Source organism: Pezoporus flaviventris, unplaced genomic scaffold (assembly GCF_033815535.1).
Source record: "Pezoporus flaviventris isolate CSIRO_AGI_PZ_B2104156 unplaced genomic scaffold, CSIRO_AGI_Pfla_v1 ptg000002l, whole genome shotgun sequence".
Taxonomy (NCBI): Eukaryota; Metazoa; Chordata; class Aves; order Psittaciformes; family Psittacidae; genus Pezoporus; species Pezoporus flaviventris.
In genome coordinates this window covers 92,446,494-92,460,043 of record NW_026892550.1, presented here as the reverse complement: position 1 = coordinate 92,460,043, position 13,550 = coordinate 92,446,494, and the positions used below count along the sequence as shown (strand labels likewise).

The window sequence follows — 13,550 nt, the reverse complement described above, 5'->3', positions numbered from 1 at the left end:
GTTTTGTCTGATGTCTGTTTCCACACACCACACCACCTCCCCTCAGTGAACAATGTGCAAGTAATAAACTTAGTGGCTTTGTAGTGACCCACCTCTGGATCTGCCAACACAAGTTTCAGTTTATACAGTTAACATTAGAAGTCAGGCAGCTAATGAAAACATGCTTCTGCTTGCTGTTTTAGTTCTCAGTCTGAGGGCTGTATAAGAGTTTAAGAATAGCACATCCAAGATAAAAGAAACCCCTCATTCTCTTGTGCAATGCACAGCTTGTGTGCTCCCCCTGTCCCTAAGCAGTGGCTCTAAAGTATCTAATCCAGCCACTGCTGGATTAGTACTTTGAGAATGGCCTGGTCATAGTGCTTTTCTTTCCAGCTTAACACTGAACTGCTGATCAGAAATTAATATTGTCTGATTCTGGGGGCACAGTACCATGACAGTGAAGCTAGAATCAAATGCAGCCAGCACAAAGTGCAGTGATATGTATTCACCAGAGCTCTGTGCCACCTCATTCACGATCTGCTTCACTGGTTGGGAACCAGTGTTCTGCAAAATATATAGTTTCTGTATATATAGAAAGTCTTTTAAAACTAGTACTGTGTTTTTCTCTACACTGAAGCAAGCATTTGTGGTGGTTTGAGGTCACCACCTCCTCTGCTGGAGGCTGCAGCTCTTGTTGCTGTAGGAAATATGTGCCTTTGCCTTAACTATTGCTTTTCACAGTCCAACGTGCTATAAATCCACACTGTCATTATCTACATTTTAATACACTTCCTGGTACCTTGAATCATCTGAGACTGAAACTGCTGTATGGAGGTGAAGAGAAATTTTACTAGACCAAATGAAAGAATTGGCAGAGTAATTTATTGTCAGGATGTCCTACTATGCTCCATTTTTTTTTGAGTTGTGTTTTTAATGTATGCTCTAGGGCATGTTTTTGCTGTCATGTAGATGATCTATTGGTTCCAGCCACTGCAGCAAAGATAACTTTAGTGTTTTGCACTTGCTGTTCAAAGTGTAAAGTGCTCTAATGTTCTTTATAGGCTTAGAAGAATAATATGTACAGTAGCTGGCTGGATGGTAGGCTTACTTAGTTTTGATGTGAAGTCTAAGCACTAACTATCCTTGTTTATGAGTCAATGTCAAAATAATTGCCAGGACTCCAGATTCAGCTGTCAAACCACTGACTTTCATAACATGCCACTAGGAACTTAACATTTTTCTTTTCTGTGAGTCCTGAGGTAGCATATATGGAGCCTTTGTTTGCTCTGCTGTCAAAGGGATATTCTTTTAGAGCAAATGTTTCTAAACAGGGTCCTGATTTAACCCCAGATGGCAACTAATCACCACACAGCCACTCACTCACTCCCTCCTGGTGGGGTTGGGGAGAGAATCAGAATAATAAAAGTGAAAAACCTCCTAGCTTGAGATGAAGACAATAAGTAAAGCAAAAGCTGTGCACACAAGGAATTTGGTCACTATTGCCCTTGGGCAGGCAGGTGTTCAATCATCTCCAGGACAGCAGGGCTTCATCACACATTACAGTCACTTGGGAAAACAAATGCCATCACTCCAAACATCTCCCTTTCTACTTCCCCCGTATTTATATGCTGAGTATGAAGCCATGGAATATCCCTTTGCTCAGTTGGTGTCAGCTGTCCCTCCTGTGTCCCCTCCCAGCTTCTTGTGCACCCCCAGCCTACTCACTGTTGGAGTGTTGTGAGAAGCGGAAAAGGCCTGGACTCTATGTGAGCGCTGCTCAGCAGTGACTAAAACATCTTGCTGTATTCCCAGTGTATTCCCAACACTGTTTTCAGCACAAATCCCAAACATGGCCCCATAGTAGCTACTGTGAAGCAAATTAACTATCCCAGCCAAAACCAGCACAAACAGGTAGAAATTAGGGGTTGAGAAAACATCTGTGGTACAAGATCCCCTTTGCAAGTGACTGGCAGTTTGCTTTGCTCAAAGCAACTAGAAGCTGTTACGCAATAGGTTTTGATTAATACGTGGTGAAAACTGAATTGATGCTATGGTATTGAAAAATGCCTTTCCTCTCCTAGCATCTGATGACGCTTTTGTAACATGTACCATTTGAAGACTATGAATATATCATTAGCAATAGGTGGGGTGATTCATCAGGGAATTAGTAATAGTTACGGTACAGGCACTTTTGCCCACATCCTGCTGCCCTTCATACACTCTAATGTATGTCTGTATGGACTATGGACCTTGGTTAGAGAGCTGAAAGCAATACAAGGTTAAAAGAATAAAATCCTCCTCCTCTTAACTGACTGTACTCTTAACTGTCTCTTTCCTGTGTTTAACAGTAGTCATTGAGGAAAATTGAGTATTGAATTCATTGAGTGAATTTGGACCCTTATCAGGGAATAAATGTTTTATCAAAAAAATATAGATGTTGGAAGATGGCGTATTATCCTCAATCTTGTCTCTCACTTTGCTATAGTGAAGTTGAGAGTAGCTAAATCTCCAGGCTGTGTAGTCTTGCATAGGGTAGATAGGGTGTGTCCTGTGTCCTGAATGAGAGTCATATAAGGTAATTCCTCTGATGCTTTTTCCCAGAACAGTCTTTGGGATGTTGAGAAGGGCCTCTTAATCATGTCAGGAAAAACAAGTGGGTCATATCAGGACTTTTGGTAATGTCTTCCACTAAGCTATTATTATTATTTTAAAAGGTCTGCTGAAGGTTATCTCTGGTGTTCTTCAACTTGGCAACATAGTCTTCAAGAAGGAGCGTAATACAGACCAAGCCTCTATGCCAGACAACACAGGTAACCAATCTCCTCTCCATCCACAAAGGAAAATGCAGAAAAACCCCTACAGGAAGTTATTGCAAGTAAGAGAATGTATTGCAGTATGTAGGGAATGCTGGAGTCCTTTTTTTCTGTAAAGTGAATTATTTGTTAAAGGAGCTGCCGTGCTCCTTCACACAAGTGCACACTGTTTTGCCAGGCGTGTGTTTGCAGCCACCCATGGGCAAGAATGTGGCACTGTTCTTGTGAAAGGGCTAGGCAGGAAGTACTTGTGATGGCCAGATGAAAAGAATTACTTTATTGGAATATATAGTGTGTGTGTGTTTAGCCAATCTAGGAGTAATTGCTCCTACAAACCTATATTATCAGACTTTAAGGAATGTTCTTTGCTGACTTGGTAGTTAGACTTGTAGCTGTAAGAGTAAGATGGATAGTTTTGTGGTGGGTGTAAAGTACATGTACATATTTTAATAGCACTGTCTATTGTTGCATGTGTAAGTAGTACCATGTTTCACATAATAGAAGGAAGACTTATACCTTTATTATAGACATGCTGCAGAAATATAAGAGGCTGGTAGTATATATTTTTTATATTTTTGGCTATTATTATGGAAAATATGCTCTAAGTGGCATTTTGGGGAGGAGAGTGAACTGTTTTGGTTTTGGATCTTGAATATGAAATACAGAGTTGCCTCAAAGACTAATCAGTACATGAAAACAGAACTGTTAGCTTAAGGAATCTATTATTGACATAGCTTTAAATTGATTTTAGGCTATGAACTTTGTAAAGCTTCTGTGTTATAACTTAATGGTATGAGAGTAACATTTCAAATTTACTCTCGTGGCTTCAGGAGAATCTCAACCTGTAGTATAGGTTGGAAGGGTTTGGTTGGTTTTTTTTTTTTTGAAGGTACCTTTTTTTTTTTTTTGTCTCATCAGCCTGTTCTTCATTTAACTTCTTTTTGGGGGAGGGTGTTTAAAACCTCTTGGGCAGGCAGTTGCAGGAATGTTTTTCTTTTTCTCTTGCATTCTGTGAGAAAAAGGAAAGCATATTAATCTTTTTGTTGTTTCCTTTGACCATCTTTAGCTGCTCAGAAAGTGTCTCACCTTTTGGGTATCAATGTGACGGATTTCACTAGAGGTATCCTGACTCCTCGCATCAAAGTTGGGCGAGATTATGTCCAGAAAGCTCAGACCAAAGAGCAGGTATGCATGCTCTTAAAGTGAACATGTACTTTAGTCTTTAATCTTGCCACTACAAAGCTAACAAATATATTAGAGGTTTCTGTAGCTTTTAATAACCATCTTTATGACTGCAAGGTATGGCTACCACACTTGAATAATGTAGCAAACATATTGTTTCTAGTATTTGCTCACTTTATTTGTATGAAGATAGAAATCTGTCTGTCCCAAGGGAGTGTTCCTTCAGTGCTGTATGCAAAGGTGACATGATCAAATTGCTGTAATACAGAAAGCACCACTTCTGTATTGTACATTCTGTATGGCACTTCTGAGTAGGTCAGCTACCAGGGTGGAAGAATTTGCTGCTCACCCTTCAAATTGACTGTAAGTTTTGTAACACTCTTAAATCAGGATGTGCTCAAAACAAATCCTGACCTAGGAGCTAGTGGCCTCCTGAAGGGAGGAAAGCCCCTGTGCTTACTCACTGCATGGCTTCTTTATGAGCATGTTCTTACTCTCAATGTAAATAAACATGTCCACATAACATGGAAGGGTTTAGGAAGAGGACAAAGTCTGGTAATAATCACAGACTGCTTTTCCATGCTGCCTTTCAATTCTGATACTTGATTTCTTACTACACATAGTATTTCTGTGTCATCACAGGAAGGGTATTGGCATGAGAGGGAGGCATTTGGCTTCAGAAATCCCAAGTTACAAAAGAATTTAAATGCTTTTCTTTGGGCCTATTAAACTTGCTGTGTTACTATAGTTTTTGGAGGTGAGTGGTCATAACTTTTCTTTCTTGAATGCCAGGCATTGGTTTCTCCAACAGGCAGGATCCTGAAATTTGGCTTTCACACACTAATTAAGTAAGACAAATTCTTCGCTCTTCCTTATGGGGTGTCACTGTGCCATCAGCTTTTCATTGGGAATAACATCTGAAATTAAGCTTTTTCAGTGAGTTTGATGGAGAGAAAATATCGGCCTACTGCTGGGCCATTAGATGCCAAAACAGTGTAACTTGTGCCTTTCTTTGGATATATAACTCCTGATTTTTGACTTTTTTCTGTTTAGGCTGACTTTGCCATTGAAGCGCTGGCTAAAGCCACTTATGAACGTATGTTCCGGTGGCTGGTTATGCGGATCAACAAGGCATTGGATAAGACCAAGCGCCAGGGTGCATCCTTCATTGGAATCCTTGACATTGCTGGCTTTGAGATCTTCGAGGTAAGGAGATGTCAGGTCCTTATACTTGGTACAGTTTACCATGGAGCAAAGACTGCTGAAGGAAAGTGACTTTTAAACTGGAAAAGAAGAGTTTGGTTTTGGATAGGGTATATATTCCAATTCTGTTCCTAGAAATCTCTGCTAAGGGAATTGTCAGCTAACTTAATAAGTGCTCATTCTATAGTATTTTATGTATTCTGCAAAAAACATTACCTCGTTACTGTGTATTCTGATGCTTACATCCTTTTTGGTATGTGTATTAGAAGTACTTTAATTTCACAGTTCCAGGTGTTCTCGATTCTTTATAGCTCACAGCTTAAAAGTTTGTTAACCTACAAAAGAAGTCCTTTAAAATGTCATCACTGAACTTAAAATTTTATGTCACATTAGTCTGTCCTGAAACATGTAAGGGGTGACCCACTGAAACCTATTACTGTCATTAAAAATTATTAGAAATGAGTTTTGGGAAAAGGCAAAGGCAGCGTATATACCAAATCAGATCCAGCATAAATTCTGACCTATGTATGCTCCTTTCTGAAAAGAAGCCTGAAAATCGAGGATCAGAGTGTGGTTTCACATACAGCTAAATGGATTTAACAGGAACTTCCTGATGCAGAAAAGGAGTGAACTTGGTCCTTCTCTCCTCTTCCGCTCCTGGCTGCAACCACTTGTACTAATCACCTCTTTACCTCTGTGAAAAATGCTTCTTAGGGTGTTTTATAGTTGAATCAGTCTGCAAAGGGGACTCTGAGCATAAAAACTGATGCAAGATAAATGTAGGTGAAGAAAAGCTAAAGGGAAAGTTGAAGGAGAGATGGAAAAGAGGGGAAGTGGGAGCTCCCCCTGTAGGTGGCAGTGAGCTGTTAGGAAAATCGTCTATGAAATACTTAACAGAATGTGCCTTTGCATTACGCTTAGTCTGAAGCAACAACAAGATGCCATCAGAAAAGAACTGTCCTGTCATTATCCCAGCTAGGCAACTCCTATCAACCTATTACACTGGATCTAGCTCATGTGCAGCTGCAAAATGAATTGGACCAATTTAAAAAAGAAAATCAACTTTTCTGTGCCTTAGTTTTCAAATTCATTAATAACTTTATTCTTTTCATTCCCCCTCTGATCATGGTTGGTCTCATAGTTGCTGGATCTCAAGAAAAGGAGGGGAATGGAAATACATTTATAGGAATTACTGAAACATGGAAGAAGTGGACCACTCTAGCAGCTGCATTATATTTAGTGTGGTCTGACATGAAGATGTGCTGTCATTTATTAACCTTGTCCTTACAGTTTGAAGAAATCTGAAGATAAAGAAATTCCCCTCATTTTTCTTCATCTGATTTTACATATGAGGATTAAAAAGGGACTTTCCAGTCCACATGCTTCTAGGAATTTGTCTTCAGGCTTCTGTTGCTTCCTCTTCCTATGAAGAGTACTTGCCAGCTCCGAGTTTGTGAGAAAACTGGAGTCTTTTCTGTTCCCAAGTGAAGTAGCTGCAGTAATTGTTCTGCTGTTTGTAACTAAACATTCTTTGCAAAGTCTGAGGAACAGAGCGCATGAACTTCCCTAGGGATTGCAGCAGTGATGCAGTGGCACGTGACTGGAAAGGCAGTTCATAAGCAAGTGGGTTTATTGACATTGGTCTGTCCACCCCACAGAGAACACTAGCTTAAATTCCTGAACTATAGGTGTGATTTTTCCTGCTAAGAGAATAGTAGGTGTGTCTTCAAAAGCAACTGTTCAAACATCTTTCTACCTTTTTCTTCATCAGCTGAACTCCTTTGAGCAGTTGTGCATTAACTACACCAATGAAAAGTTGCAGCAGCTCTTTAACCACACCATGTTCATTCTGGAGCAAGAGGAGTACCAGAGGGAGGGTATAGAGTGGAATTTCATTGACTTTGGCCTGGATCTGCAGCCCTGCATTGACCTCATAGAGAAGCCGGTAAGCTTGTTGTTCTGCCATCAAGCAGCAGGAAATGGCTGCACTTATTTTGCCATTGAGGACATAACCTCTACCTGTAGACTGGAAACTAGCTTTCTAGCTTTTGTAATCTTCTACTGACATTGTGGTACGCTTAGAAGTGGAAGCGAACAGCTTCCTCTTTGCCTTGAGGTGTGTCACCGATAAATCTGTTAGTATCAGTTCTGTAGGTAATATGGCATGAAAATGTATCTAGTGAGACACGTTTTCCTCTCACAAAATTGTCTTCATTTGTGTACATCTTTCTTACTTACGTGTGATGGGAAGCTGTGACTATCTCTTGCTTTCATCCTGCCCTAATGAAACTCGGAAAACTATGAATTTCATAGTAGATGTAAGTACTAGTTTGGGAAATGTTCTTTGACATTCTTCTGTATTTAGACACCTTAATATCTGGCAAACAGTGTGATACTGTTCCTTCTATTAAAAAGATTTTTTTCCAAGTAAACCAGCCTAGATAAGTGCCGTGGAAGAGATATTCTCATAAAAATGTGAAAAATTCAGGTGTGGATTTTGAAGAATTATTAACAATTTATTAGGGTAGAGCTAGTAGAGCTGATACCAAACAACAGGTGAATGTAATGGGGGCTTAGGTATCGTTTTATTTCCTCTAGTCATCTAAATGTCTAATTATTGGTATAGTCATGTATTTAATAATGTTTTGATGTTTCCCTTCTTTAAGGCTGGGCCTCCTGGTATCCTGGCCCTGCTGGATGAAGAGTGCTGGTTCCCAAAAGCAACAGACAAAAGCTTTGTGGAAAAAGTTGTACAAGAACAAGGCACCCACCCCAAATTTCAGAAGCCAAAACAGTTGAAAGACAAAGCTGACTTCTGTATCATACATTATGCTGGCAAGGTAAAGAATTCAGAGCTAAAATATGAACATTTAAATGTCTGCTGTATTTCCTAATGCATAACCACCACTTAGGAATGGCTGCTTACCAAAATAGCTGCCTAGGGGAAACCAGTGGAAGATTTAACAAAGTTGTTCCATTTGTTGCGGACCTTGAAGTGCCTTAGGAGGTTTGCCTGCAAGTTATATAAGAATAGTTCATGATGTCAAACTGACACCAGTTTAAATTTGCTCTCTGTGGCTTAGTGAGATTGGAAGTACTTTTCAGAAGCCTTGCATCAGACTTCATCACCAAAAATGATGATGCGGTTGGCTTCTTGTGTCACACTCTGGGTGGAGCAAACTAGCATTGCAAATCTCTTTACTGACAAAACAGAACATGCAGCTGTTTGTTAGGGTTTGAAATTTGTAGGTATGCTTGCTTGGATAGCAAATCCAAGAATGATCAGGTGATCTGTTGTTGATTGTGCAACCTCAGTGCTACTTTTATAGACTTTGCAGGACCTCAGCGCATCTTGAGCTGCAGAAAATACCCCCCCCCCCCAGTTTCTTGACGTATTTGTCTTCTCCAGGTGGATTATAAAGCAGATGAATGGCTGATGAAGAACATGGATCCACTGAATGATAACATTGCTACTCTTCTCCACCAGTCATCGGATAAGTTTGTGTCTGAGCTGTGGAAAGATGGTATGTAATTAAACTTAATCTCGTTGGGGTTTTTCTCTTGTTTTACGTGGGAGAGTTTGTTTGATCATCAAAAGTCTGTGGTGAGCTGTGTTGCTTTTTTCCTGAAGACTAAGCCACCAAGATGAGCATCATCTGGAACATCCTTTGCTTAGATCATGGTATCTCATTAAAGGTTCTCTGCATCAATTTATGCTAAGCTTGCTGCATATATAGCAATTATTTCTCGAAACCAAGAATGCCAGGATAAAATATGAATATACCATTATGTCCCAGCAGCTTGCATAGCTGCAACGGTCAAATGCAAGATCTGAGGTTGAATCTATGTTTTCAGTCCTGCAGCTAGTGTATTCTTTCCGCAGTGCTGTTCAGTATTTTACTTTTATCTTCTCTGAGTTTATCTGTTTTTGAGTCTTACTGTTGCTGTCACTTTCTGTGGTAGGTTTTCTTTGACGTCTCTGTCTGTTGCAGAGATGCAGAACGTTCAGAGAGCCTATTTCTATCAACACTTTCCTATTCTTCATCTAGAACCAGGTGACTGAGAAACCCAGCTGTTGTGTCATGTGTAATGCATCCTAGAGCCATGCAAGAAATGCTTCCGTTAACTTCTCTTTGTCCCTCTGTCATACCTGCTTGTCTTTCTTGTTCATTTCCTCTGCTTTGTGCTGGTAGCTCCTCACGGACTTTAAAACAAAGGTAAAACTCACCTTGCAAGTGGATACAAATAAAATATGGACATGCTCAGGTGCTGAAAGTTGCTCTAACAGCTAAAAGCAAATATCTGTCAGCTGTTTGAATGCAGAGCTAGTAAGGCTGTATTTCTTGCAAGATTTGGAAGGATGATTTCTGTGACTAGGTTTAAACTGAGATCCAGTTTATTCTAGTATTGGGATTTGATTTCGGCTGCTGATAGTTTATCAGCAAACTTAGTTTGGCAAAGGAACTTGTACTGCATGAAAAATGGCTGTCAGCAAGTTGTGCCTAACAAGGCCTTTGCTTTGTGTGGCTCCTTTTGGACTTGAAATGGCAGCTGAATCACAGCTTATAAGTTTTCGTTTATTGTTCTTACCTGAATCTTCTGTTGCAAGTGACTGTCCTCTTTGCTATCTTGATGTAGACTGCAGGGCTCAAGATTTTTAAGAGGATTGTTCCAGCTGTAATCTGGGACACTCTTCTGTGGATTTCTCTGTGATGTCACCTAGTAACATAACCTCCTTTTTCTGGTAGGGCAACCTTGACCCTATTCTAACAGCTGCTCTAGAACTGATATTAGGTATAAATCAGAGCATCCTTTCTCGTTTCTTCTTTTGTAGGGGTTTCTCTTAGCAGTTTTTTCTTTTTTTAATCAGAAGCCATTTGAGCACAAGTTGATATATTTTCTGAAGTGAGGATTGGGAGCCTGAGTTTAGGCATCAGCCAGCCGCTAAAGATAAAGTGAAGCAGTAGCTTGAAAACCCTTAATAAAGATGACCAGGAGTGTGCAAACTTACAGTGCTGCAGTTGGTTTTCGTTGGTTGGGTGTACCTTTGCCTCCATGTAGCAGAGCAATGTGAAAAAGTAATGATTTAGTTTCTTCTTGCCCCTGCTACTCTCAGATTTAATTGGCTTCTATTGAAAAAAAGATCTGTGGAGTCCATCCATCAAGGTGATAGCTTCATCAGTGATTGGATGTCACTGTGGCATAGTGGAGAAACTGTTGGGGCAGGGAGTTCTGACTTTCTCCTAGTAATATTGTATATGTCTCTGTCATAGAATACTTGTACTCCAGAAATAACTCGGACAGTGGTATCTTGAGGTTTGGTTTGTGTCTTGCCTTTTACCATGTTTGCTCAGTTTACAAGTAGACTTGCTTCTTCTGATCACCAGTCATGGCAGCTCTGCCTGTAATGCGAGAGTGAAGCTGGGCTTTCTCTCTAACTGTGGCCTCTTCTGGGTCAGAGTTAACTAGCTGTAGACTCTAGTTAACAGACTCTGCTGGGCCAACAGCTAGAACTCTTGGTTTGTTATTTTTCATTGTAACCTGAGCAAGAAGAAGCCTTTGAAACTCACTCCTAGATTGCTCTTCCAGAGCATCAGTAGAATATGTCTGGGAGTAAGTTTGACTCCATCATACTTCCTGTAGTGAGCTGTTGCCTTTTTTTTTCCTTCCTGCTCCTATCCCTGCACAAATCTGTACAGGAGTCAACATCTGTGTAGAGATGAAGCAAAAAGGATCCTGCAGCTCCTTTCATTTTTCCTGTTCTACCCAGATGTTCTATGTATGTTCCAAAGCTTCTTTTGCTTGTGGCAGAATTTTAATTCTCCCTCTTGTGCTCTCTTTAGTTGACCGTATTGTTGGGCTGGATCAGGTAGCTGGTATGTCAGATACAGCACTGCCAGGGGCCTTTAAAACCAGGAAGGGTATGTTCCGAACAGTGGGACAGCTCTATAAGGAGCAACTGGCTAAACTGATGGCTACCTTGAGGAACACCAACCCTAACTTCGTCCGCTGTATTATCCCCAACCATGAAAAAAAGGTAAAAACAGTTTCAACAATAACTTCCTGGCGTATGTAGCTGGGTTTGCTATCTTTTGTCAGGTTTTGAAAGAGTTAAAAAAAGTTTTGTTTCCTCAAAATATCTCTTTAAGGTCCTCTTAAATAACTGTATACTTCCCAAAATCTTGGAGACTGATCTTTTGGTTCTTTTTAAGCTGGCATAAAAGCTTTCAAATGCTTCTAACTGGAAAAGGGAGAACTGGCTGCTTTACAAAAAAAGAGGAAGAGGCAAGGGATAAACCCCTTTTGTACAAGCTTCGTGGTGTTAATAAAATATGCCTTTTCGTCACCAGGCTGGAAAACTAGATCCCCACTTGGTCCTTGACCAGCTTCGCTGTAATGGAGTGCTGGAGGGGATCCGTATTTGTCGTCAAGGTTTCCCCAACAGAGTTGTGTTCCAGGAGTTCAGACAAAGGTAAGGCCTAGAAAAGAGTCTGAAGCAGTCTTTACCTTTGCAAATTGCAAAAATTGAAGTATTTTATTGCGGTAGGATTGCCACTCTTTTCAAAGGCAACACATCTGGCCATTGGTATTTCCTGGCACAAAGCCTCCCCAAACCACCTTTGGCTTCTCTAGTAAGCATGTAGTTAAGGTGAGGCACAGAGGGAGCCCATCCAAGACTGCTGCTTTGTACTCTGTTGTCTAGAGATACAATTTTTTTTCTTCTAATAAGACTGTAAATTGTCAAATTCAAAATGGCATAGGAATGCTTTACTGATTTTTAGGTTTTGTTTGTTGTTGTTTTCAGATATACTTGTGTGAGTAGTCTAATGCTTTCTCCTTTTCAGATATGAAATCCTAACTCCAAATGCAATTCCAAAAGGATTCATGGATGGAAAGCAAGCTTGCGTGCTGATGGTAAGACACCCCAGAAACTCTACTTGAATATATTTTGGGGTGTGGTTTGGAAATCTGAGTTGTACATGTTAAAAATGCATCTTATAGTTGCAGACCAAAATTCTGAAGTGAAACATTTGGTCTGAGGGTACAAAAACCTTTCTCTTGGATTCACAGATGGATGCTTTTGGCTAGCATGGAGTTCGATAGTCCTAGGCAAAGAGGATCTTTCCACAGATGCATGCACTTTGAGTTGCCAGCAGTATTCATGGAATCAAAATGTGCAGAAGCATTAATGTTGTCTGTAGCACATGGTTAAAGTATGAGCTTCAACAAACTTTTGGTAATGGTCTGCTGATGACAAATGCTTTCAGTGAAGGCTCCAGTTAGTTTATTCAGAATTGCCTGCTTCTAAGGGAAAGTTTTGGCTCTGTAGCTTGAAGACTAGGGGAGACTGAATTGAATTTGGCTGTAATTGATTCCCTTTTTTCTGTCTTAAAGGGATGTACCTTATTCCCCTTACACTAGTGTAAGTGTTGACAGCAAATCCTTTAAAGGATGAGGAAGTCAGTTGGAGTGCGCTTTTCTGATAAAGATTAGGAGTGGGAAGAAATAAATAGGAAGGATCGACATATGTGTTTACTTTCAGAAAGGAAAGGGCTTTTTGGACTAGGCATATGTTCCTCACAGCATCCTTATAGTTCTGAATACTTGATGTGGTGTTGTATTAAACAATGCTTTCTGTCATATTTTCTCTCTGGTTACCTCCGTTTCATGCTGTGCTTGGCTGAGATCTAACTCCTCTTATTGGGGCAGAACTGTATTGGAAACTAGTAACTTTGGTTGGCCTGAGTGCTTATTGTAGGGAAGGGATATCTTAAAGCCATGAGACAGAAATATGTTTTGTCATGTTTCATATGAAGCAGTCTTTGCAGGGCATGAATTCTTCCCTCTCTCACTTTAGATCAAAGCATTGGAGCTGGATTCCAACCTCTACCGAATTGGACAGAGTAAAGTGTTCTTCAGAGCTGGAGTCCTTGCTCATCTGGAAGAAGAGAGAGACCTGAAGATCACAGATGTCATTATTGGCTTCCAAGCATGCTGCAGAGGCTACTTGGCAAGAAAGTAAGGATCATCTTTTGTAAAGAGCATATATAAATGCATGTAAACATGTGTACATAAAGTACACATAGAAACATATATTTCTCCCACTCGGTTACAAGTGTTCAAAAGAATCTGTCTAGAAATTATATTCTTTTTTGCCAGAAAAGCCACGATTTATTTGTTGTAAATTAGAGATGGTGGTGTTTTAGGGCTTTCTGGTCTCTGTAATGCTGGACTTCTGGCACCTGCAAGAAACTCCATGTGTTGCTATCCCACATACTACCAGAGCAATAAAGTCTGTTTCTCTCTACAGGAATACTGTGCAGCAGGCAAAATTTTTGACAGTGCTGCAAACTGCAAATGTGAAAATGAAAA

General features: G+C 40.2%; 1 protein-coding gene across 1 annotated transcript in view; it reads left to right on the top strand.

Moving 5' to 3' along the window:
* Positions 1 to 13,550, top strand: part of MYH9 (myosin heavy chain 9) — a 73,897-nt gene that overhangs the window by 43,342 nt on the left and 17,005 nt on the right. Inside the window, exons 10-19 of the mRNA XM_061445128.1 lie at positions 2,694 to 2,789; positions 3,859 to 3,977; positions 5,028 to 5,180; positions 6,949 to 7,122; positions 7,844 to 8,017; positions 8,587 to 8,701; positions 11,021 to 11,214; positions 11,528 to 11,649; positions 12,023 to 12,092; positions 13,036 to 13,196. Of these exons, the coding sequence (XP_061301112.1) occupies positions 2,694 to 2,789; positions 3,859 to 3,977; positions 5,028 to 5,180; positions 6,949 to 7,122; positions 7,844 to 8,017; positions 8,587 to 8,701; positions 11,021 to 11,214; positions 11,528 to 11,649; positions 12,023 to 12,092; positions 13,036 to 13,196 (1,378 nt within the window). The remainder of the gene's footprint in view (positions 1 to 2,693; positions 2,790 to 3,858; positions 3,978 to 5,027; positions 5,181 to 6,948; positions 7,123 to 7,843; positions 8,018 to 8,586; positions 8,702 to 11,020; positions 11,215 to 11,527; positions 11,650 to 12,022; positions 12,093 to 13,035; positions 13,197 to 13,550) is intronic.